We start from the raw sequence: 26,333 nt of genomic DNA, 5'->3' as shown, positions 1-26,333 counted from the left end.
CCTACCTACCAGTGGTGTTCACTAAGGCATGCCTGCTAGTCAATAGCAGGACGCATATAGACAAAACAAGCATGCCTGGCTCTCTTTAAGATATTCCAAATTCAAGACAAAAGCTATTGAAAAATAAAACAGCTCTTTATTAAAAAGAAAGGGTTATAAAATACTGTTGTGTTTATGTTCTCTCCTGTTTAGAGAGTATAGCTGTTATTTACACAATGTTGAGGCACTTGAGGGAAAAAAAAAATCAGCAACCAACGCGAGTGAATGTACAAAACAGGCTCACGACTTGCGGAAGCGTGCAGACGGCGGCTCTCGGGCCGGATCGCACATCTCACAGCTGGATGGGGGTCACCGAGGTTAGGTAGAGTCCTCCTATTTGCCGTTTGGGGCTGCTGGAGCAGGCCTCCTGGGGAGGGAAAGATCAGACCAGTGTTAGTTTTGTCTAGTAAGATTCAACAGCGGCAGTGGGTTATAAATAGCAGTAAAAAAATAAAAAAAAGTGTTCTTAAGGGTAAGGAGAGGTGAGTGGAAGACAGATTAGTTAGCATGCATCAACAGCTTTCTGGATTGTGTAAGTATATTTGAACCCTCCTTTTGTTATTTATCATCTGTATTCTATTGATGCTGTGGCAATATATGTTTTCGTACATTTCACGCTTATCCCTGATAAAGCTTGGAAAATGTCTTAAAGGAGGACCTGATCATATAAAACCATCAATCATATTCATCATTTGAACGCGTAATGAAGAAGCAAGCTGAGTTATTGATGATAACGAGGAGGTGAGGAGAAGAAAATGATTGATTTATAGTAGATAACATTGGGAGAGTGAGAGTGTGATCCCCACCCACGCATTTCAGGAGCGTTTTATTTGCCAAACTGTTGCACATTTTCATTTCAGCTCGTTTCCCACGTAACCCGCCCTGATGTGAATTATGCAGGGGTAACCGAAGTACATTTTTCAGGTTTCTGTACATAAATACTTTATCGTCTGACCAATTTTTAATTTCACTCCCTGCATTTGAAAACAGATCGCTGTACTTTTGACTCCTGACTTTGTCTGAATAGGCTACTTTTTTTTTCTTCCCAACGTCTGTGATTGATGACAACAAACAAAAGATGTAATTAGTGTAGCGTGCACGTTTGAGATTTCCTGTTGTGTTGATGGTCCATGAATGCAGCTTGTGCAGCATCACCAGATTTTTTTCTATTGCCAGGTCCCTGTCCCCTGTGAATAGTGGGGGTCCATTGTACACTTTTTTTTTTCCCCCCCTCAGTATGGCAAGATGCAAGTTAATAAAAAAGGAAAAATGTGTGTACTTATTTTTTTTTGTAGTAGTAGTTGTGCCATGTTATAAAAACAGGTATTGTTATATATTTGACAATATTTTTTTTTATTTTTACACTTTTTTTTTTTTTTTTTACTTTTACTTAGTAAACTCATTCACTCCCGGCTGTTTTACTGGATTTTGACTGACTTTGGAAGGCCAACAGAATATTGTGTTGTATATTGCTATAAAAACATGGAACCTACCAAAAGAAAGATGAAAGACTCTTCTTTCATCAACAATATATAAATATATATATATATATATATATATATATATATATATATATTAGCATTAGAATATAGATAATTTCATCATTTTTCACAAATCTATTTAAAATTGTGAGTATTTGAGCTCTTTTTTTTTTTCACATCGTCCTGGTTGATATCCTTTACTCTCCTGCCACCTGCTGGCCGTTTGTGTAATTACCATTTCTTCAACCGTTGCAGTTGTGAGGCTGCATCAAAGCTTTCTGCATGCTCTAGCATAAAGAAACAAAACAAGACCAAAAAACGTATAAATACGTCTTTGGAACACAAAACGTTTCAAATAGAAGGTATTTATACGTTTTTGGGAGCAAAAGGTTTCTTCTACTCTTCCCATAGTAATTTTACCAACTTCTACTCTTCCATACATTTGCCATCTCTAACTATAGACGAATGGTTACGGTAGGCTAGAAATCACCAAGGAAAGGAAAAGAGGTGGACTGCGAGTGGGAAAGAACCTAAGGAACCTTGGAGAGCGCAGAGGAAATGAGGCGGGGAGAAAAGGGAGAGATGGGCCAAGAAGCTGGGGAGGAACCAGAGTGAAGAAATGTTTGAGAGAAAGAAATTAGAGGGAGGGAGGGAAGAAAAATAACGGCCGTCGCATGAGGGAAATCGGGGACGGCAATAAAACATGCGAGCAGAAAAATGGGGAAAAAGGGGGCGGGCAGCTTGACGGGCCTGTTGTTTCTGGCCGAGGTAGAAAGCATGCAGAGGGGTCCGCTCTGCCCGCCTATATAAGAAACACATTGCGCGGCCGACCCCCGCCCAGCTTGAATAACAGCGCCGTGCAACCTGAACCATGCAGCTTCTACCTGGGCACGCAAGTCGGGGCGGGAAGCCGCTGGTTGGCGTGGGTGGGCACGGGCGGGGCGCGGCCGCGGGTTCGAGACTTGCCGCCGCTCGTTGACTTTTTAGGGAGCGTGGAGCTGCTTTCAGGCGGAGATAGTCGTGATGCGTTTGCGAGCTTTGCACGAGCTCGGGGGGGCCGGCGCCTCACCTGAATTGCCGCGTGACGGCGTACGAGGGGTCCCACGGTGAGGCGTAGCCGGAGGTGGAGATCTCGCCGATGATATCGAGCGCGGCCTGCAGGGCGGCGTGCTTGCCGAGGACTTGCTCCCGATGCTGCTGCTGGTCGGGTGACTCATCCATCAGCGCCGAGCAGTCTCCCAGAGCGTAGAGCTGGGCCAGCAGCTCCGAGCTAACGAACTCTTTCACCTTGCCAGAGGGATTATAAACAGATGCGACAAGTCAAACACCATAGATGCTGTCAGGTGATATTTCATTCGGCTTTATGGCATTTCTTACAAGAGGGGGGGTGAGAATATGACATGGGATAACAGTTTTCTCTTTTTGAGCCACTGGAAAATAATTCAATGGAGTGGAACCACTAAGGGTGAAGACAATGCATTCCAGTACACTGGTCAACCTCATAATTGTGCGGAATTTGAAACAATTTATCCCAGAAGAAATATAAATCTCTAAAATCTGCTTCACCGTCAACATATTGCCACTATAAACGACACAGTGAACATTAGATATTTGTTGGCGCAAGGACATCGAGTCTTGCCATGGATAGCAAAATCCTGTGAGTAATTGAGGAAAAAAAGATTCTAATTGCCTAAAGATGCCACAAGATGGCTGCAAAGCACTTTTTTTCGATTAGACAAAGCTATGGCCATTCAAAATGAAGCTCATCCTCAGTCTAAAAATGGTGATTAGCACTAAGATTCCACTAGATGGCACCAAAGTAATACTTTTATAGACATTTCAAGAATTTTCAGTTAGAAAAAAAAATGCCCATGTTTATTATTACACTACATTGTAAAAAATGACATCGAAAAGCTCAAGTAATAAAATCAGAGATTTCTTTTTATTATTGCTGTAATGTGATTTATGACTTTCTGACTTTACACCACACTTTTTTTGGTTGGCGTAGTTAATGCTGAAAAGACTGCATGTCAAAGGGTTTAGTTAATAACTAATTAAAGTTGATAATTGAACTGTTTATATGTCTATTTTAGCATAAATATAAATAAATCTGATAGTGTTTATTGTAATACACATTCATTTATTGCTAGTGCAAATAAAAATATATGGGAAGAGAACCTTGACAAAAAAAATTGCATATTAAATCGCAATGTTAAAGGAAAAAAAATTACATTATTTTTCTAAAGTGTTCAGCCCGAGTGTGAATGCTTATTTTTGTTTATTTTATTTATATTTAATCTAAAATACATATTATAATCTGGCCACCGACCAGTCCAGGGTGTCACGCTTCTCGCCAAGATTCAGCTAGGATAGACACCAGCTATCCTAATGAGGACAAGAGCTACACAAAATGGATGACTGAGTTCCACGCTTATTTCTAAAATGGCGACTCAACTGCTAAAAGCACATATGTCATCCGAGTCAAGTGAGTTCTTATGAAAATAGCACAAAAAAAAAAAAAGTGTTTAGCATACGCTGTTGATCATCAGATGCATGATGGCCTTGGGCATCAAGTCCTTGACAGTCTTATGAATGATGCCCATGTAGGAGTCCACCAGGTTGCGGATGGTCTCCACTTGGCGCTCCAGCTGGGGGTCGGTGAAGTTCTCGGACGGCCCGTTGCCCTGCGCCTCCCCCTTGGTGACGCACACAAAACCATCAGAGAGTGCTTTCAGTTACGAGAGGGACTCGAACGCCATTAGCTGGGACTCATAGCGCAAAATGGAGGGGAGGTACGCGGGGGAGTGGGCAGGAGGAAGAAGAAGAAAAAAAAAAAAGGGGGGTGAAGAGACGGGGATCTGCTGATTAGAACCAGACTGGAACACACACGCATTGCAGTGACATCACGGGCCAAGAATGTTGCGCCGAGGAGCCAACGACAGAGCGAGATGTGAGGGGTGGGGGGACTCGCACATGAGAAGAAGGGGTGTAAAAAGGGTTACAGCAGCAGGGGTGGGAAAATGATGGCCTGCGGGACACATGTGGCACAACACACAACATTTTTACATTATCAAGACTCCCACAAGATTTGATGCAGGCATTTGCCAGTTTTTGTTTTTTTTTTACTTAAATTTGAGTCATTCAAATGTATTTATTCATCTGTTAGGTTTTTTTTTTAATTTAGCAATTTAATAAAATCAAATGAACATTGTACACATGTTTAGATTTTTTTTTTACCTCATCTACAAATGACCAGACTTATTAAGAGTACTGTAATATTTGTTGCAACATTTTTTTTTCCTAAAATTGATTTAAATTTATTTTTGAAGTCGTTTAGCTCATTAAAAAAATTGTTTAATTGTCCTTTTTTTACATCAGTAGATTAAATTGTCAGTTTATTCCTGAAGTGACTAATTAAAATGCATTTATTCAGTTTTTTTTCTCCAGTTATATACTGAAATCATCGTTTTATCTATTTATTATAAATAATAAAACAATAATATGAATTAAATACATGTAGAAAAAAATGATTTTTTTTTTTTAATGATTCAAAATCAACTATATCACATTAGTAATTTGCCCTTTTTTATTTTTTTACCCCATCTAAAAATCCCCTGGCCCATCATGATTTGGGGACATTAATTTGTCAGTCATTTCCTGGAAATTGATTAAAATGTATTTCATTGTAGTAAGTTATAAAATTAAATATTTATTGCTTTATTGTAAGTAACAAAATAAACATTTTACATGTCATTTGTTTGTTTTACATGTTGTTGTTTTTTTAGACAAATAACTGGTAAATTAAATATATAATGGATGTGAATTCTGATTTTACAATTAACATGAACAATTTTACATCACATTTTGACTTCTATCTTTTTTTAATCTATGAAGGACCTGGGCCATCTGCTTTTTTGAAAAAAATCAAACGTGTGTGACAAGCATGGTGAGCGCAGGTAGTAGCCGCTAGACGGTGGGAGGGAAAAGGGGGGCAGGGGTGGGTCTCACAACGGGGTTCTACAGAGGGGTCAGTCTACCGGTACTCACCGTGACCTCCTCAGGGTAGACGCCAGCCCGGAGCAGAGAGGACTTCCAGATGTCCAGCTCCTCCTGAGAGTTGCAGACCAGCTCCAGGAACTTGTAGTCCTTGTACACGTTCCTTCAAGTAAATCATATCGTACACTCAGGAAAAAAAATATACAATGCAATAGAACACACAACGCCTCAAAAGGTCAACCAAAATTCCGTGGAAAACACATGCCCTCAAATGCTTTTAAATCCAGGTTAAAAACGTTGCTTTTTTCCCCTACATACCCTTGATTAAACATTTTTAAATCATGTTCATTCACTTCAATTCACTCCACTGATATGGTTTGTTCTTTATGTGGATTTTTTTATGAAGTATTGTGGTGCCATCACAGAAGGGTACCCATGACGATAAAGAGGAAAGAACGAAATGTATATTGCAAATCAGCTTTCACAACTATATGAATGGAAATCCCATTAATCTGTTCCGGCATCCCAAAAATTCCAATAAAAATAGTGTTTTTTTCCTTGGCCAATTATATTTTATAAAAACAAAAGTTTTCTCATAACTGTAAACATTTATTTTTTTTTTTTACTACAAGTCCTAGACATGTTGCTCCTTTTGGTGTGTGCGTATTGGCCACATGGGGGCAGTATAATAATAACAGACACACACACCACAAAGAAGAGTTTCACAAATTCAATATTTTTCAATTAAAGTTGAATAGTTTTACTTTTAGTTTTCTACCCACAGGCACGCTCGAGAATATTGCACATAATCGAATTACATTCCTTATGTGTAAGTAAGTCCCAATATTAAATTGTCCATATGGTGTACATAAAATACCACCAAAGTCCATATTGTGTTACAAGGAGGCAATTTTACACAGCACATGTAACCATATTCATTGGCAGCTATTCAGAAAGCAGTAAAAAAGGATGCAGCTTCTTTGGCACCACAGATATTTATGTAATTATAATATAATTAGTGAACTACAAAGTTATAATTTACAATCCCTGCAGCGTGCCAGGACTCCATGAAGTTTGGCCTGGGTCCACTGTGACCGCAGCGCTTTCTTACGTGCACCCGGGGGACGATTGCAACATTATAGGAATCCTGATATGGAAGGATACCGGATTCAAAGTAGGCGGGATCCAAAGTCAAACGTCTCAGCAGTTACTGACAATCTCCTGCTGTAACTCATCTACTGTACTTTGTATCCTTTCCTCTTTTGTTTGCATTTCATGTCCTTGCTTCCACATCATCTATGTGCTTTGGCTGCGCAATCCTCTCAACCAGGGGGAAAAAAAAAAAAGAGCAATCTGCGTCCCATCTGTAAGACATTTTTCTTTAATCGCTCGGTTGTTTCTTCCATCCTCTCGCTGTTCCCGCCTCACACTCACAACCTCAAATATGTGAAATCTGTAAGCGCGTGTGCGTGCGTGTGTGTGAGACAACTGCAATGCTGAGCAAAAAGAGAGAAAAGGAGAGCTATGAGAAGAGATCAACAAATAGGCCGGCGCTACATTGGGTGAGGCTAATCAGTCAGGGTGTGGTGGCGAGCAGTCAGGGCAGCAGGCCAACAATGACAGTACTCGAACGCTATTACTCTACAACAGGGCCGAAGAACCTTCTGCATGCCCACCAGAGCATATCATGTAGTTAGTTCGTCATGTAACTCGAAACACAAATTAAGCGATGAACGGGCCCTTGTGTCCCCTTTTTCACGATCCTCTAAACGCTGATCACATTTTGATCCATTTCAGGCATGGGTCAGAGACTTTTTTTTTTTTGTCCTCCTAGTTTTGTTTCAATTGGTAAAATGTGCTATTTTCACCCCCTAACTTGACAAGAAATGATCGCCGTACGAACCATGGAATTCATCCAACATGGCTGCTTCAAATCAAAATGGCCTCCTAATCCATTTCGGGCATGGGTCCACAAGACCGTTTTTGTGTGTCTTGCTATGCTAAGCTATCAACCAATTTCATGTCAATCTGTGAAAATGGTGTCTGGAGCTCATTTTCCAACCTTCTGACCTCTCGAAATGATCATCAAACTTTGACGCCATTCTGCTAAGTCTAAAAATCCGTTTCCATCCTTGAAGGCGAAGTCAAACACCCCCCAAAAATTCTCAACAATAATATGTTCTATGCAGCCCCACTACTCTAAATACAGTATTCTGGTTAAGAGGCAAAATCCAGCTGTTTTTATCCACCTCATGGGGCAGCCATTTTGTCATTTGCTGTCGACTGAAGATGACATCAATGTTGCTCAGGTCACAGGTAACAACCAATCACAGTTCAGCTTCAGAAAACAGGTGATCTGTGATTGGTTTTTGCCTGAGCCCTGAGTAACTGTGAGGTCATCTTCAGTCGACAGCAAGTGGCAAAATGGCCGCCCACTGAGATGGATTACAAATGGCTGGATTTTGCTGCATAACTCATATTCCACAAATGTAATATTAATCAGAATATCATGTTTAGACTAGATAGAAGTTATTATTGTCGAGAATTGTTAAAAGGTTGACTTCCTCTTTAAACGTTATCACGTCGGCCGATTTCCACTGTTCATCACTGCTTGCAACTTTCATTAAAAATCAGTTTCGCATGTTTATAAAACGGCCCCTGATGTAAAAGTGTCCCTACTGCTGGTCTACTCCACAATCAAGACACATGCACAGTGTAGTAAAAGTGTTCCCCAATGCAGATTTATCACACATCCCGACTCCCATCTTCTGTGAAGGAATTCCTGCTCTAAAACGCGTCTGCTTTCGATTTCAAGACATTTTTCAGATGAGTGAAAATACGAAAGGAGAAGAAGCACAGGAAAAGGAGGAGGGGGGGAGATGTTGGTGTTGGTTAAGGGGGTTGGATGCAGAGGACAGCTTTTGACACATTCCTGGCCGATGCCGTTGATACGCTTTCGTCCTCCCCTCAACCCCTTTTTCTCGTTCTCCTCTTTCTCTGCGGTGAGGTCGAGCAATTCTTTCCAAACGAGAGCCGCCTCATCTCTGATCCAAGCGCTCTGGCTTTGATTAGTTGCTTAATGAGCCTGCCGTCGGTATGCTGCGCTCCACGCGCTTGCGCATGAACGCAGGTTGTGCGTGCGCGTGCGAATACAGCAGTATAATAAACACAGCACATATGCGCTGATCCAATCAGCTCCGATTACACCCCCCCCCCCCCCAACTCCTCTTCTGTTCTCTCCATCTGTTTCACACACTTTAAGGCAACGTATCCGTGCGCTCTGCAGTCTGGCGTATACGCCGCAACAACTAAACCACACCCGCCACCACCGCCGGCACCAAATGGATATCCTCTCGGCAGGGACAGGCAAGGTCACAGGAAGGGCATCGTCTCCGTTTCCGCACACTTGACGAAAGGCCGCAGAAAACTCCAGCGAGCAGGTGACGAGGACGCAAAACTACCTCGTGTCGCTTACTCAAACACAAACACACACACTCATTAGACGCACACAGACCTTGACTCTGAATTGAAGAGGGCGAAGGCAAATTTGCTGGACATGAAGCCCCTCTCTACATCCCGGACCTTGAGGTTGTCCAGAGGGAGCATGTACCTCTTTTCAGTCTCCTGGAAGAAAGCAGTAGGAGCAAAAACAAACACACACAAAAAAAATGGGTAAGATAAAACTTGACAGCGGTATGCGCAGTAAAATATGACACAGGTGTTTTTTTGTTTTTTGGCACTCTTGGGCCTAGCACAGTCACATGTTTGGTACTAAACATTTTTCAGGCTGCGTCTAAAAGGAGAAAGTATCCAACCATATGGAGGAACTTGTGTAGAGGTGAGTGAGACTGCAGAAGAGGAGGCTGATACAATCATACCGTCGCTGTGGGGTGTAATCCTCACATCCACACAGTCATTACTTTTCAGGAATCTAATACTTCATAAAAGCGAATGACAGCGGTTACATCATCTTCCTAAACATTTTTTTTTTTAAAGGTCTTAGAGTATTGCATCAATTATATGCAGATTTTCAGTTTTCGGTGGCCCAGCCCCTATTCCAATTGTATAGTTTGAAGTTGTAATATAACCATTCACCACTAGATGGCAGACATAGCTGGGTAGAAGCATGTGGGCCTATGTGGCCCACTGCATCATTTATTAAGTGACCGGTTGGTGACTTAGAGCCAAATGTAATGCAATAAATGAAGCAAACTGATAGCAGTGTAACATGGAGGACCAAAACTGCCAAAATTCAAAATCAATAAATGACTAAATAAATAAATAAATACAATAAATACGTCAAAATAAAAATGGATATAAAAAATATAATTCAAAAATTATATTAATATATATATATATATATATATATATATATATATATATATATATTAATATATATATATATATATATATATATATATATATATATATATATATATATATATATATATATATATATATTAATATAATTTTTGAATTATATTTTTTTTTTTACATACATTTTTATTTTCACTTTTAATCATGTATTAATTTATTTATTTAGTCATGTATTCATTTTTAATTTTGGAAGTTTTGGTCCTCCATCAAGAATGCTAAAAAAAAATAACAGATGAGATGGGGACATTAAAAGTCCCGATATGTGAAAAACTATTCACTATATAGACTGATTTTTGCACACTCGTAATTTTGCAGCTCACATATGTCTGATGAGTGATTGGTTAGACAGTGTGTTTGTAATGTGAGGCGGGGGGAGTTCCTGTTTGATTAAATTTAGAGGATGAAGAAGTCATCTCCGTGAGATAAGAGAAAACAATGGTAGTCAGATTGAGTACAGTCCATGTTTACCAGCGAAGATAGCAAGACGTGATTTACACTGCTATACAGAGAAGTGCAGAAAAGTAGTCTTTGAACAACCACTGATTAAAATGCTTTTGCATGGTTGTTGTTTCTTCTTGCAAGAATAGTAAATAAGCTTTAACTTTATTCAAGTCGCTTTGATATTGTTAAGTTGTAACTCTGTTTATAATTGCCTAAAAGCCACAGGAATGGCGGCGAAGCACTTTTTTTTTTTATTAGACAAGGCTATGGCCTGATTAAATGAAGCCCGTCCTCCCAGTTAAACATAGTGACACCTGACACGAAGACCACGAGATGGCGCCAAAGCAATAGTTTTACATTAGACATGGTTTTGGCCTGAACTAAATAATAGGTGATTTTTATTTTTTTAAACAAATAAAGGATGATAGGTTCCGCCCAAAAATCTGTAAATACTAAATGGATTTGCAAATAGTGAATCACGAATGTGTGAGGGGAACGAACAATGTGTTTGAAAAATTGTGTTACTTAACTCCCAAAAATGTATAAATATGGTCTATTTTAAATGTTTTAAGTGTCCCAAGATGTATTTTTAAGTTGTTGTTTGTTTGTTTGTGTTTTTTTGGCTTTAATGCAGCCTCTCAACTGCAAAAAATGGGTGAAGCAATGGTAGTAATTACAAAACCAGCCAGCAAGTAGCAGCAGAGTATAAGAGATCAACCAGGGGCATGCTGAAAACAAGCTGATTTCCCCCACAATTCTAAGCAGATGTGTGAATAATGATGAAACTTAGCTATGTTCTAATGCTAATTGCTGCAAAACAGAAACAGATAGAAATATACTTTTTTTTTCCTGATGAAAGAAGAGACTCTTTCTAATCTTTCTTTTGGTCGGTTCCATGTTTTTATAGCAAAAGAACACAATATTCTGTGGGCCTTTCAATTATTGTTATTATTATTGTGAAAGTGCACGCAATTGCAGCTTCTATGCAAAAGGACTGATTTGCTGTTCCAGCTCTGCTGCTGCAATTGCGCGGAATCTCTTGTGCGAAAAAGGCTAATAATGGAGGAGCATTCTGAGAAGCAGACTGTGTGGAAGGCAAGGAACACAAGAGCCCAAGCTGGCAGCGAACAAGAACGAGAGAGAAAAAAAAAAAAGACGCTGGTTCCACATGTGAAAGCCATTACTCAGATTTCGGGCTCCAACGCGCAACATTTCTCCAAGAATGAAGCCCACCCCCCCCTTAACTTTTAAGAGGGGGGCTTCCAAAAGGCCGCTGTGGTAGAAGGTACAGCTGTTGATGAGGTAGTCTTGGATGCAAGCTGGAGGACGTGTGATTAACACGCAACGCAAACACTTCCTTGAATTGCGCTACGTTTAATGTCTTCCTTCAATGGCTACGCAGGTGTGCGTGCATCTGCATTTTTTTTTTCTCGTTTTAAAGATGCACTGGTAGAACATTTTGGACTTCCCTCTCCCTCCCAGTGCTCCCCTGAACCCTACGACTCTCTTCCTCCGTCGACTCTTTCCTTTTTTCTCCCCAAAAGGGGCCCACTTCCTGTAACAGAGGCCGAGGGAGAGGGAAAAAAAATGACAGAAAGCGATTGGCGCTGGTACAGCAACATCTGGGATCGTTTTAGACGGGAGGGGGGAGGAGACTGGATGGAGTATAGGGTGCTCCAGAGGCAGAAAGTAGAGATGAGGAAGAGGAAGGATAGAGAGAGGTTAATTTCGCGGGGAGGAGATGCGGAAAAGGGTTTTGAGGAGCACTTGAGAGCCGAAGCTGGAAAAGCGGGGAGAGAATGCCGACCATCCCGAAGTTGATCCCCGTCAAGCCATATATGGCCGCGGGCTTCCTCCCTAACTCTCTCTCCTCTCCATTTCCTTATGCCTTCCCGAGCTTAACAGGCAGGACTCCCAATGAGTCAAAAGTGCCACGTCGAGAACTGGATACTATCCCGGGAGGAGGCCGGCTACGCTAAATTGAGGAGAGACACCCCGAGGAGTGAATGACAGACAAACGGACAATCGAGAGCCGGCTCGCCGAGACGGGATAAGATGGACGGAAAGTTTTTGGCAGCGCGGGAAGAGGGACGACGGCTCCTGCTCGGTCATCCCAGTGTTCAGACTACCTGTTCAGGATTTTGGTGGTGTACAGTAGTCTGCACATTGGTTAGACTGTGCATGGAAAGGCTTCAGAGAGGGGAAATTTGTTGTTGTTTTTTTCTTTTGCACTTACGCCAACTTTACAAAGTACATTTTGATGTGTTTGCAGGAAAAGTTTTGATTGGCTGTCGGTTGCTTCAGGTGTCCCATATTGAGTGTTCGTGCATGGCTACGTAAAGAGTGCATGTGTTTGCAGACATACTTTTTGCTCTTAAATCTGGCGGTGTGAGGTGTCATAAGATCAGCCTGAAGCAGCATCTAAAGGATGCGAGACAGCGAACAGGCCTCACCCACACACATAGTGAGGCGTGTAGATTAAGCGTGTGCATTAGTTAGCAGTCTGTTTATACTCAGGAGGCCCACGGGACGGCTGAGGCAGGAGTGAAGGAATGTATATCAGCTCAGTGCACCGCGGTGATAAGAACTCGGAGACGGGATTGCGTGTTTGTAATCCAGGAAAAAAGGCGTGGAACGTGCGGGCCTGCTACAAATCAAGGGATGGAGAAGGTGGAAAAGTGGGTGTTTGTTGAGTGCGAGGGCAGTCGCGGCGGGGGGGCGGTGCGTCTGCGATGTAGAAACAGCCATGTGGGATTTCTCTGGGCAAGAAGATCTTGGAAGCTGGCGTTTGGACAAAGCTTCAAATTTTCCAGCCAGGAATGCGCATAGTCCCAGAGAGACTGCCAACCACAGAGAAAGAGTGGGGGAGACAGAAAATATAGAGGGGGAGAGGAGGAAAAAGGGAGGTAAAGAAAGAAAAAAGGCGGCGAGAGTCGAGGAAAAATGTCTGTGGACGTAGTGTGGGCGGGAATGTGCGAGTAGGAACTGCGAGAGAGGAAGCAGGCGATTGGCTTGCATGTGCACGCGCACACACATTTGGGATTGTCATATCATAGAGCGGAGTTGCGCAATCAAAAAGCGTTCAAATGTCACACACGCTTAAACCAGGGTAAATCCTTCCCGGGGATGCCACAGTGATGCCATCACGGCTTGTGTGAAAGCCATAAAGTCAAATAAAGCATGCCTGGGGCTGCTTCGTCTGGGAACGCGCCGTGTTGATCTGAAAAGTGACCATGTGTGCGTCGAAACGAGTGTATATTTTTCTGCGCCATTTGCATGCCAGCGTGTTTATATCAGGCTCTGCGTGTGTACTGTATACTGTATATACAAGTCTGTCTTCTGTGTGTGTGCGCATGTGTGTGTTTGCTGGTCTTTGTTTGGATTGGGGCAACTCCAGCTGTGTCAAAGTGAGCCGTTCCAAATGCCTGAAATCCCAGAGGAGGAAGAAGAGGGGGAGCGAGGGGAAGAGTGAATGGAAGGCAAGACCAATGCAATGGAATTGGGGGGCGGCGGGGTTACGTAGCGGCTCACACAGGTCAATGATGCTCTTTTTGCTAGTGCCTGTGATATTATGATCATTTGTGAGTTCCATATTTTGCATTTAAGTTGTCTTTTTTTTTTTTTTTTTGCTTTCGATGATTTCCCCACCCCGACATTCATCAGCTCTGACCTCACTTCCTGCCCATCTCCCCATGACGTCAGCCGCTGACCAGACTGTTGTGGTGTGTCTGCCTGTCTACACTTGCTGTGCAGACCTTCTGCTCCTGTACAGCAGGCACAGACAGGCAGACAGATGGCAGCCCCACTGACACCAGGAGCGCCCGCTTCGGTCCAAATACCGTTTCCCGACCGCCGCGCTCCCCCTTCTCCGCCGCTTCAGTTATCTCTCGGCATCCCCATTGCACGTGTGTTTCGAGCTGAGTTCTTCGAAATAAAGCCTGATTCTCAAATGTGCTGTTTTCTTTGTAACGTCAAAACTTGAAGGGCTCACCTCGTTGTCCTTGAACCAGGACAGGCTCTCGGTGGTGAGAATGAACCAGTAGTCCTTGGCGATGATGCTGACGTTGTTGACGGTGAGCCATCCTTTCCGTATGACCTGCAACAGAGACCATAGGTCAAGCATTTAGACAGTGAAAGATTGAGGATAACGCTATACTAGTGGAGAACGGGTTTATAGATTAAACCAGGGGTCGCTCACATAAAGGCATGGGCCGATATTAGATTTTGACGGTATGGTAACCGCGAGCAAAAATATCGCGGTGTCACAGTATCAAAATTATATCTCTAAAATGTCCTTTTTAAAAATATTTGGGTAAATAAAAACAGCTTTTTTTTCATTCAACACTATTTCATTTTTAAACAAATTATAGAATATTTAGTACATTAAAAAACGTGTACCATGCTAAGTTTAACCCCTTATCATGAGTGCAATTTTGTCGAAAACGCCGAAAAGGTGCAAAAGAGGTGTAAATTTGAAGCTTTTCTTGAACATTTGGTTTATTAGCATAGTTTTTTTTTTTTTAAGATAACTTGTAATTTTTGCCACGGCGTGGACATCCGCATTATAAATAAACATTGACATTCTTTCTTGTGTTTTAATTCTTCTTAGCAAGTCGCAGTGTCCCATCACTGGTGAGCTATTTTTAGAATAGATCCCAGTTACTCATGTTGTCCTTGGGGAAACGTTTGCACCTACACATATACATTTATTTATTTTAAGGAACACAACTCACAACTCGTGCGCTTGCTGTAGAATGAGAAGAAAGTTAATTGAAGGTAATTAACTTCAAAATGGCTCGTTTACGCAACTCAGCAAGAAGAGCCAATTACCGGTGACAGACAGTATTAGCGGTTATTGAAACCCTGAAACACGATAAATCGTCAAACCCGTTATTGGCCCATGTCTCCTCACAAACACATTTTAGGAAATAGGCAGATAATATAAGATTTTACTTGGTTGAGAAGATTTTGGGCATGCACTGCGGAGACCCAAATCTTTCTACACAAGCCAATTAAAAGCTAATTTTCCACAATGTCCCCTATAAATTTATGTTGAAGAACAAACACTCAAAAAAGTTGCACACGAGAAGCATTCAAATAGGCTTGGGTTTGTATAGTGAGGACCCCTGGCGAATGAGGTGGTAAAGAAGGACCCAGTTTGGTGAACATAGAGCAAAAGTTGTGAAAATTGATGGGGAGATCAAGTAACATAGCGGGTCACGGAGCAGATCAGACACGTCCCAGGAGATTGCGGCGCTAAACACAAAGAGCGCTGTCCATCAGGAGGTCAGGACAGGCAGGAGGAGACGGAAAGAAATACTTGTGATGAATAAAAGGAATAAAGAATGGGTAACGAAAGTGGGGAAGAAAAGTTGACATTAGCAGCGCACGTACACTAGACGACAAAAACACACGATTAATGAAGCAGCAATGTTTATCAGTGTGCAACCGTCATGCCGACCCAGAATCCTGTGCACACATATGTCCAGCAGAGGCTTAAAGAGATTGGTATCCTACTATTAGTCTTGAGGGAGGGGCCACACCCTGGAGATGCGGGGGGAAAAAAAAAAACACAACGAATGAAGATGGAATCCAACTGTTTCTGGTTCTTTTCAACATTTTGGGCCAGGGATGCTGATTACAACTTTTTACAAAAGGTGACAGCGTCATGAAAGACGCCCGTGACAATTTGATTCGGCCAAAGGTTCTTTGGTTTGACTGCAGCGGCCAAGAACAAATCATCATTGGAAACACTTGAGTAAAATGCTCAGTTTCACATTCATGTACGGCTTTGGAGGCACATGACTATGACTCATTTGTGTCTGTCAGAAAGACAAGAACGATGTTGGAAAAACTTGTGAACGTGTATGTTCCCCACTAAATCTGGGTTCACCTATACCACAGTTTTTCTGTTAAACATCTTGAAAAAAGTGAATTACCAGTAGGCTGAAAAACATTTACAATGTGTATTAAAAAAAAATAATAATCTTTTCTCACTATTTCACCTTTCTCAGTGTGACGAGCGTGCACTCACGGCTGACAACAAGGCGCTCTAAAGGCTCCGTTTTAGCAACTCTCAAATAAACAGGAAATCTGAAATAGTGAAAAATAGTTCAAAGCTCTGTCGCCACAAATGAGCATTAGTTCATCATAGTTATCAGTCTTTGAATAATTTATTTTCAAAAATGTACATTAGAACCAATTCTCTGAATTTACTTTACAGGTCTTTAAATAAAGTTTTAATATGATTACAGCATATGGGAGAGGCTTAAATTATTCAACAACTTTCTAACTCTGATTCTCATAAATATTATGTATTTTATACTTGAATTATTTTATTTTTTGTTCAAATACTTATACAAGTTTTTCCCCCCAAGTTTATATGTAGATGTAAAGCATGTGGGATGGAAAATTTTAAGTTGTAAACAAATAAAATATTTTATATGGTCTCTCTATGGCGGATTTTCATTTATTCTAGGTGCACTGGAAGACATATGTGTCCATTCTTTTTTAATGTAAATACAACAGACTTTTTTTTTTTCTTCCAGTGTATGTCTGCAACATAACTTCCGCGATGAACAGGGTAGAATCAACGTAATTATAGCAGGCAGTCAAGCCTTAACTCTCACCTGCTGTACTCCACTGCCGGCGACCATCTTGATATCGCTACGGTGGCACTGAGACTGAGCACTGATAAACAAAAATGTATTAAAAAAACAAAAAACAAATATTGTTTGAAAGCACATCTCTGAGGTCTACTCACTGAGTGAAGCCAATGAAGTCTTCATGTTTGGTATTAATGTACGCAAGCTGCATGTCAATGAGCAGAGCGATCTGGGAAGAGGAAACATAAGTGAAGTGGAAGGAAAACAGAAAGTCGAGCGATCGGGTAATGAGAAACAAATGCGCCCGTCTGAATGTGCGTGACTGACCTGATCTCGGCATATGCTCTCTTGTTCTCGGATTTCGGCGGTGACAAGCCTCTCCGTTTCTTCTCGCAGCTTGGGAAAAGAACTGAGCTTTAGGGAGAAGAGGTCGCTTTAGTGAAGGCACACGACGACAGTGACGTATGGCTCTGTCGAGTCGTACCTTATTAAAGCACTCGTATATGGTGGAAACCAGCTCCTTGCAGACCATGTCGACAAAACCGAAACACGGAATTTTTAGTTTGGAGATCTGCTTCTTTACAATGGCCTGAAATGCCATGTCGGGGGTGAAAAGGCCCGTCCTGCAGGTGCACGAAGAAAGTTACACCACATCATCATTTTGTTAACAGTAAATGTCAAACATGAAACCACCTGACGCCGTGAATGTTCCTGATGGCATATGCGATCTCCATCCGCAGCTTCCTTTCGTCACACTTCATCTGAAACGCAACAGACGCAACATACATGAAAAACTGATCCTTGGACATTAGTTTTACTAGTGCATCAAATACTGCATCATTGAGACTTTTTGGTGCATCCTGTTATGAGAAACCAGTCTTGCTTTTTTCCCTAATTGTCCGGGAATCCACAAAATGACCTAAATTTGAAACCACATTCGATGATATAGTATAGGCAAAAAAGCTCATTGGTGCTCATTGTGTGAAGATCCTAGTCCTGGTTCATCAAGGTACGAGCCTGGAAATTACCCAAAATGAGCATTTCAAATACAAATGTCTGTCTTACCTTTGAAACCATGCTCCACCCACATGAAATGGGAACACAAAAAAAAAAGCTTTGCAATTCAGTGCCCATCTAGGATACTTTTTCCCTAAAAATGGTAGGTTCAATTCTTCAGGCTCTTCTTCAAAATTTCTACTCTCATCAAGAACCTTGTTGAGTCCCACAAAACACTACAAAAAAAGGTACACGAACTTTGTGCAGTTGATAGGGGAAGCGCTCGTGGAAGATCTGGTTGATCCTCGCACCTCCCGACAGATGTACAGTGTTAACCTCGTCGGCCGAGCCCTCGATCAACTTCTCAAAATCGCCACCCAGTTGCTGCACAAGCCTGGAAATAGAAACAAATGACAAGACACCAGAAGCCACCAAAATAAAAAACATAATACAGTAACCTTTAAAGGGGTTAGATGACGGTATTTTAAGCCCTTCCACAGGTAGCTAAAGGCATATAATGATTCAATCTTACCTTTGACACCATGGCGATGTCATTTTTTATGAAATAGGTGTTTTGTTGGTTATTTTTCTAATGTGGAAGTAAAACGCCCGGTTCAGTAAAACCCCGCCTCTCTCCGTGTGGTTGTCCCGCCCCCTCTCGTCTGCTGCTGGAGCACTGCGTTCAAGCACTCCTCTGAATGGTCGCGCAAGCCATCAATTCTTCAATAAACATTTGAAACAAAGGCGGCTCCTTGCCGCAAGAAATTGTTGTGGAGGAGAGGGAAAGAGAGAGATGAAAAAGAAGGGAAAAATAACCCTGAGGGGGTGGCGAACTGGGGACCTGCTGCTTAGAGTGCAAGAGCGCTAACCTGACTACAACATTCGTTCAGTTAAATTCAACAGCGCAAAGGTTTTACTTTACACAAGTGTCAACCAGAATGGGATTTTCAGACAGGCAATTGCCATTGCACTTTGGCATTGCAAGGTGAAGAGTTTTGGTATAAAGTATTCACATAATAAACTCTTAACAGGCCAATTATTAACACTTTTAAGGGCTAGCGGGGATACATTTTTCAGTGACTGACTTGATGAGGGTCTTGGTCCTGCTGATGGGGTCATCTGGATTAAATACTTTGTACGCGTCAACTTCTTTATTGATGGACACAAGTTGGCACTGCAGGTGACTGTAGAGAGCAGGAAGACTTTCCCGGATGTGGTTTGTTAATTGCTGCAAACAAATAAACCGAGTAAAAATTGGCACAACGTGACTTTGCTTGACTTGTCTGCGCAGTCGGACCTGGTTGAGGGACTTCTGTAAATACGGCGTGCCCATTTTGTCACACATGTGCCTGTAAGCTGGGTGGGACAGGAAGAACTTCTTCTCCGCTTGCAAGGCTGTTTTAATATCCTTTTTCCCATCGATGTCCTTTTGACTGCGGTTCACTAGTCCAATATAACCTGGAGAGGGGAAAAAAAAAACAGAATGTACCACCGTTATTCCAATCAGGCAAATTTTGAACATTTGGAGAAGGCCGTAAAAAAAAGCCGTGCTGTTATCTACGGTGACGTGATGGTTTTAACTCCCAAGTTTTATTTGACTTTCAGAAAAGTCCAAATGTTCCACTTTGTGTGCATTCCATTGCAGATGTTACAACATGAGTCCCCATGACTAAAGCCGCAGCTCTCTGCTGCTGCCTTCAGGGGCTTTTTTTTTTTTCTTTCTGTGGATAATGCACTAAAGCATTTTTGGAAGAGGTACGAAGTAGCCCCCACACCTGGTATTGCTTCACTGTAAATCCTTACCTCATCACACACACACACGATGACTCACCTCTTCTCAGTGGAAGCAATCTATTCTCTAGTATTTCCCGAGCATCTGTTCCTTTATCCATTAGGTCCAGCATGGTGATCACACCTATCGTGCGCAGACCTACCATAGAGTGGGAGGGGAAAAAAGTCAATTATACAGATTTTACGGTGCCAATTAAGATTTTAAAGGGATCATTATAATGGAAAATTGACTTTTTAATGGCTTGTATACAAATAGTTGGGAGTATCAGCCCAGCCATCAAGCGTTAATTTAAACAACAAAGTCAATCTTTGATATTTGATTTATTTGTTCATTTTTCCTTTCGGACAGCATTGTGACAATCAAACATTTCATCGTACAATTTTAACATATAATAACCGAAAAGAAAAAGGGCTGGCAGGAAGAAGCATAAGCTTATTTCTAAGTATGCCTGTGAGCAAGCACTGTCTGAATCATTATTACAAAGTCAACAGGTAAGCAGAGCTGCATTCAATTATGGTAACAGAGATGGGCCACCATCCCGAAGCAAGTGGCAATATGGCCGGCCCCTGAGATGGATAAAATCGGCTGGATTTTGCTATATAACTCATATTCCATAAATGTAATATTAATCAGAACGTCCCGTTTAGACTAGTGAGGTTTAACACCAGTTTAACACCAGTTTAACACCGAATAGCGCCAGATTATGTGTTAAATGTTGCCCACTCGGCATCCATTGCAGCCTTGTCATCCTGGAAGGGGGATTCCGACTATCTGTGGTCCCTTCAGAAAGCTTTCTTCTGTTTTTCCCATATGGGGTTTTTCCTTACCCTCAAGCCATTTTGTGATGAAGGGTTATATAAATAAAGTTGACTTCACTTGACATTGACTATGTGCAGAATAGCATTCCGCTGAGTAACGCAGACTTGACTGTTCAGTGAAGTTGTTTGGTCATGTGCCATGTACATGGGTCTGCATAGTCATTTAAGACTATTTCAGCTATATTTTACCTTTAACTCATTGACTGCCATTGACGAAAAAAGACGTCAAATAATGCATTTTTGCTGGGCTGGCAGTGAATGTTTTAAACACAATGTGCCAATATATTTTGTGATTATATTGCAGCATCCTTTTTTCCCTTTTTCTTTTTTTAAGGCAATTTTTGCTTAAAAATCCGTCAATTTTGGTTACATCTCATCTTAACTCATTGACTGCCATTGACGGAAAAAGATGTCAAATAATGCATTTTTGCTGGGCTGGCAGTGAATGTGTTAAAATGTCACAACCCACATTTGCACTGCATTTATGCAATAAGGGATCAAATTGGAAAGTGTGGCAGGCTCCGAACTCACCCTGCGGGTCGACATCTTTGGCCAGTTTGAGTGCATCCGAGTTGGCCAGGTCCATGTTGGCGGGCGTCACGGCCAGGATGAGGCAGTTCTCCTTGGAGATGTACTGCATGATCATGTCTCGGACCTGGTACTCGATGTCTGGAGGCTGGTCGCCCACGGGAACCTTGGTGATGCCCGGCAAGTCCACGAGGGTCAAGTTGAGAACTACACACAAGGGTTATTATAGTTAGTTTTTAATTTCATTTTGAGTTTTGTTTCTTTTTTTTTTTTATTTAGTTAGTTTTAATTCACTTTTCAGGGTGGCTCTGTTAGTTTTTATTAGTTTTAGTTATTTAATAAATGCTTAGTTTTAGTTAGTTTCAGTATTAGTTTTAGTTTTAAAACATGTGTATTATTTGTGCGCAGTTTTTAAAAAACACCATGGGAGCGACGTCATCTGAAGGTGCTTTTCTATTGGCTGCTGCTAGATGAGGTCACGTCTGTGTGACACACTTTCAAACGTCCTTATTCCGGTTAGTATCAAAATGAATCTACTTAAAATCACATTTAAAATCATCCCCAAATAGTCATGCATTAAAATAATTACCAAAGACTAAAACGAAGGACTTTTTTAAATATAATTATAGTTTTAGTTAGTTTTGTAAACATAAAATGTAGTCTCAGTTTTTGTTTTTGAAAAAGCAGTTTCGTTTTTATTACATTAATGAAATTGTTTTTGGAATTTTAGTGAACTAAAATAACCTTGCTGCACACGACAGGTGACGTGCTTGGAGTGGATGCGTAACGATGACGATGAGAGCATGAGGTGAGATTACCGTTGGGAGAGAAAATGCGCAGGTTAATAGGGATGGGAGAGATGCCTTTGTTGTTTCCCGTGAGCCTGCGGGTTTCTGCCTCGATTTCTTGGCGGATCTCATCAAAATCTGAGAACCTCTTCCCGCTGCAGTGCAAAAATTCCCCGTACTCTAGAGAGACAGGAAAGAACAGTATAAACATCGGATAATAATAAACAATTTACATAGATGAGGTGCATCTAATTTAATCTGATTAAGAAAGTGCAACTCCAACTTTGTGGTGAAGTGCTGCCTCCGTGAGTGAAAATACGATCCCTACTTCTATTGTCTTCATGGGGCAATCGGGATTGCATCATCACCCAAGCAACAGAACTTCCTGTACTGTCAAAATCTAAGGAATCCTGCACCCAGCCTCAAAAATTGACTGTTTTTTTCCTCTTTTACTCCATCTAGTGGCGGCTCCGAGAGGGCGCGGATGAACACAACAGTCAACATTCACACGTCGGATCATCAGAAGTCTCGCTCACCATATTCGCAGTGATGCAGCTGCAGGACCAAAGGTCTGCGAGTGACAATTCCAGTACCGCGGGGAAGGAAGTCCCTGTCAGAGGAAATAAAACATACACACTGAAAAGGAGAAGGAAACTCATACTGACGCCAAGGCAGTCACACATATTTGTCTGGAACACGTTTAAAAATATATATATCCTATTTCCCATGTAAATCTTGATTTGGGAAGTTTGTTTTCACCGCATCCTGCTCACACCGCTGGCAGAGAGCCCGAATTGGGGGTGTCAAAACATACCAGTCAGACAAAGGGACTGAAACATATCAATGCCACAATCAGGAAGGCGAGTACAAAAAGGCCTTCAAGGCGTTACTTTGAAACAATTCCTAATCTGACTGCAGGGATTTCAACTGGTCTCCTCATCACCGAGCTACATTGTCTGGAAAAAAATAAAAAATCTTGAGACTTCTTGAAGCTTACCGAGTCACAAGGCAGCATGCTTTTTTTTGGGAAATAATTAAATGAACTCTTGTCACATTGCATGTCACTATCTCACTTGGACTTTACTTTGGGTCTTATCACGCTGTAGCACAAAAATGTGTGTTCATTTTGTCCCACTGGGGAATACAGTGGACCACAATCCATTCTGTGACGACTTTAAACAACGTTTCCCATAGGAAATCATTTCAATTTGTTCCAGGCTCAAACAGTCAAAGTCATAAAATCTTTCACATTACAAGCAATGTTTTGAGTCAAATTTCAATATTCAAAACTGCCAGTATAAAAACAAGTTAACTACTATCAGATAAAACTAGAATGAAATAAAAATACTCCTCCCTGTGTTGTTTGTTCATTCTATTAATAAGGATTATTGTTTTTCCGCTACATTACATGCTATTTATGTTAGCATTTCCTTTGGAAAATTAGCCATCCAACCATTTTCTATCACACTTGCCCTCATTAGGGTCACGGGTGATTATGCGAGAAGTGGAGGACATCCTGGACTGGTCACCAGCCAATCACAGGACACGCACAGTATAAACAAAAGCATTAACACTCACAATCAAACCTAGATTAATTAAACCAGCATGTCTAGAGTCCATCACAGGTGACTTCAGGTGAGAGGCAGGGTACACCTGCTTAGATTAGTCGGCAGCCAGTCACATGATACATAAACAAGCATCAACACAGTCTCATTGTCTCAACTATAGAAAAATGTGCCTTCAATAAACATAACGTGTGTGTTTGTAATGCGGGAAGAACTGATTTTTTTTTTCACCAGCAAGACCAAATTAGGTCAAGGAAATGGTGTCTTTTGGGTAAAATTGGAAGCAGAATATATACACATGCACCAAATGCAAGAAGAACCAGTCATGATTAACTTAGATCACCAATCTCAAAAGTACACAAACAGCCATTTCTGTTTCATCACAGAAACCGTTTAAGTACTAAATTTGTGCCCACCAAAAACATGGACATATCCAATCTTAATTAGAAATGTATACGGTGGCTTCGACAAGCAGCTTTACAGACGGGCGCACCCACGATACGCGCGCTTTGCAGACAGAAGGTGCAGCAAACAAAGTGGTGTGAACGTGACACTTTCTGTGTTAAATAGTTGAGTGAGTCGACTTATTAATTTGGGGACTTTGAAAAACATACATGGCAAACAAATTATATTGAAAAACTTTTACCATAAGTGAGGTGACTTCTGTGAAAACGTGCACAAATTGAGTTCTTCCACTTAATGCTGGTTTGCTGCTTTGTGCCTTGAATGAATGTTTGTATGCAAAAGGAGCTGGACTGGACAGTATTTTTTATTTGCTTAAAAAAAAATTATGTAGCCCGACTTGGCAGAGTTGCTTGTTTCCAACATCACTTGACAACGGCCACCCCAAATGAAGACATAACTTGAATGACAAAACACACTTTGCAAGATTATAAAAATATATTTATATTACCGTAATTAGTGCAAATATTTTTAGAATCGATTCGTCTATCGATTGTTCAATCGATTGATCTGATCCATTTTAATTTTGCATTCAAATGTATTACAAAAGCATCATTTCCCCCTGATGACTGATGAATTAACCAGTGAATGGTGTTTATTTTGTACTTCGTATTCATATAGTATTTTTTTAAGGTGGATTGATATGTTGTACTGATTCCATCATTGTTTTCCAAAGTAAAACAGATGTTTGCAAATGTCTTTGATTAAACACAGAAGATAATCAGTCTTTTTTTTCATCAGAGGATTTGGACCATTTTAAATAAAAAAAATGGCTCCCAAGTGATTACTCGTTTATAAAAAAAAAGTTATCGATTAATTTGATAATCAATTACTTGTGGATTTATTGATTAATTTTGACAGCTCTAATATTACTCAGTAGATTAATAAAGTTATTCAAAGTAACTGCACAATAACAATGTGATTAGTTTGTGAAGATGTGCCACTATATCTTTGCATGAAGTTATTTGGTGAATGTATGAAATGCTTATAAGATATTCTTTTATTTATATAAATAAATCTTTTTTTTTTTCCTGAGGGTCAAAATTTGTTTTGAGGAACAAAACCAAAAACAATTTATCACTATTAGCCATCTTTTAGCGTTTACATTCTTGGAAACACTTTGGAGTCACAACTGGTAGAATCTAATTTCCCACTTTCATGCAATGCAGCACTGCTATTGGTGATTATGCTAAAATGCATTTAATGTCATATTGCTCAGATTGTACAGTGGATAGAGAGTGAAAATCCCCTCATTGTTCAAGATGCAAAAGAATTCCCAAGTGATCTAATCAGTTAAAACATTTAGTGGAACTTACCTGCCCACAAAGTTCTCCAGCACCGAGCTCTTCCCGGAGCTCTGGCCCCCCACCACTGCAATCTGCGGCAGAAGGAGGTTGTAGCTCAGACCCGCGGTGCCCAGGGCGTCCTGGAGGCGATTGATCATCGAGATCATGCTGCACGGCGACGATGGTGGTGGTGGAGGAAGAAGGGGAGGTAGTGGTGTTGCTGTGAAGTCGGAATTTCCGAGCCCCGGAACGCCCCCCTGAACTCCCCCTCAACTTTTAAGAGGGCTGCCCCGCCGCGTATCAACAGCAAGTTGGTGCTAAAGGTGATAAAGAGACACTCAAAATCAACACTTTACATACCATAAAGACACAAAGACGACAGAAATTGATACGTTGTGGCACATGAATGCTATTATCGTCACATGATGCGTTCAAGAGCCTCCCAGTGCTACGTTCAATGACACTCACGCGACGACCCATCCCGCTGTTGCCCCTAGCAACGGCGCAACCAAATTCTCCGTTTTCTTGACCAATTTACAACGAGTGGACACTTACATTTATACGACTTGTAGAAGAAAAACTTCAAAAGTGGCTTAGGTTAGGGGCGTGTTTGCTAACTTGTTAGTTCACGAGAGCTGCGTCCAGATTTCAGGCGAACAAGCAACCGTTAAAGAACACTCTTTCGGCTTATTTTGTTGACCCCCAGCTCACTTCTCACACGGTTTCACTTTTTTCTTACCTGCGTGTAGACATTTAGGAAGTTAGCCGCGATGCTGAGTGGGCTCCACGGTTAGCTTGAAAGAGGAGAAGGAGAGGAAAAACAAAAAAAAACACCCAACTTTTTGACAGCTAACGGGCGCGGAAAGTCTGCGCATGCGCGCCAGACAACTTCATTTGTAAAAAAAAAAAAAAAAAAAAGGCCCGTCAGGTAAACAAACATTTATATTTGTGAATGTGTGTGAACTCCCGTTCCTTCTCCAACATAGGGAACTGAAATGATCGAATTAAACATGAGGGGGTGGGGGGTGCAATTCCTCTCTACTGTAAATAACGCTTCCTCATTCCAAGGTAGTGAGGTGTGTGCAGGGCAGAGGAGTGCACCCTTAGGGGAGTGAAATGGAATCTCTGGTGCTAAAATTAAGGGTGAAATAATGCAGTG

The 26,333-nt window shown here is 41.3% G+C and overlaps 1 protein-coding gene across 3 annotated transcripts; it reads right to left on the bottom strand.

Moving 5' to 3' along the window:
* Positions 1 to 116: 116 nt before the first annotated feature.
* Positions 117 to 26,062, bottom strand: dnm3a (dynamin 3a). 3 transcript variants are annotated; one of them, XM_077535539.1, is made up of 22 exons: positions 25,914 to 26,062; positions 25,205 to 25,491; positions 22,398 to 22,471; positions 21,892 to 22,041; positions 21,077 to 21,280; positions 19,767 to 19,865; positions 19,233 to 19,393; positions 19,021 to 19,163; positions 18,194 to 18,329; positions 17,633 to 17,700; positions 17,424 to 17,562; positions 17,267 to 17,353; positions 17,098 to 17,168; positions 16,964 to 17,024; positions 15,852 to 15,878; positions 14,326 to 14,430; positions 9,031 to 9,140; positions 5,568 to 5,679; positions 4,055 to 4,216; positions 2,590 to 2,807; positions 2,405 to 2,518; positions 117 to 406 (listed from the first exon to the last, which is right to left on the bottom strand). In XM_077535539.1, the coding sequence occupies exons 2-22, from the start codon at positions 25,339 to 25,341 to the stop codon at positions 373 to 375; spliced, it is 2,412 nt and encodes an 803-aa protein (XP_077391665.1). In that variant the 5' UTR covers positions 25,342 to 25,491; positions 25,914 to 26,062; the 3' UTR covers positions 117 to 372. The 3 variants fall into 3 exon arrangements, with proteins under 3 accessions (XP_077391665.1, XP_077391667.1, XP_077391666.1); XM_077535541.1 differs by lacking the exon at positions 2,405 to 2,518; XM_077535540.1 differs by lacking the exon at positions 15,852 to 15,878.
* Positions 26,063 to 26,333: the final 271 nt, after the last annotated feature.

The sequence above is a fragment of the Festucalex cinctus genome, chromosome 10 (genome assembly GCF_051991245.1).
Source record: "Festucalex cinctus isolate MCC-2025b chromosome 10, RoL_Fcin_1.0, whole genome shotgun sequence".
In the NCBI taxonomy this organism is placed as follows: Eukaryota; Metazoa; Chordata; class Actinopteri; order Syngnathiformes; family Syngnathidae; genus Festucalex; species Festucalex cinctus.
The sequence above is the reverse complement of the archived record's forward strand: the minus strand, read 5'-3'. Positions and strand labels throughout refer to the sequence as shown.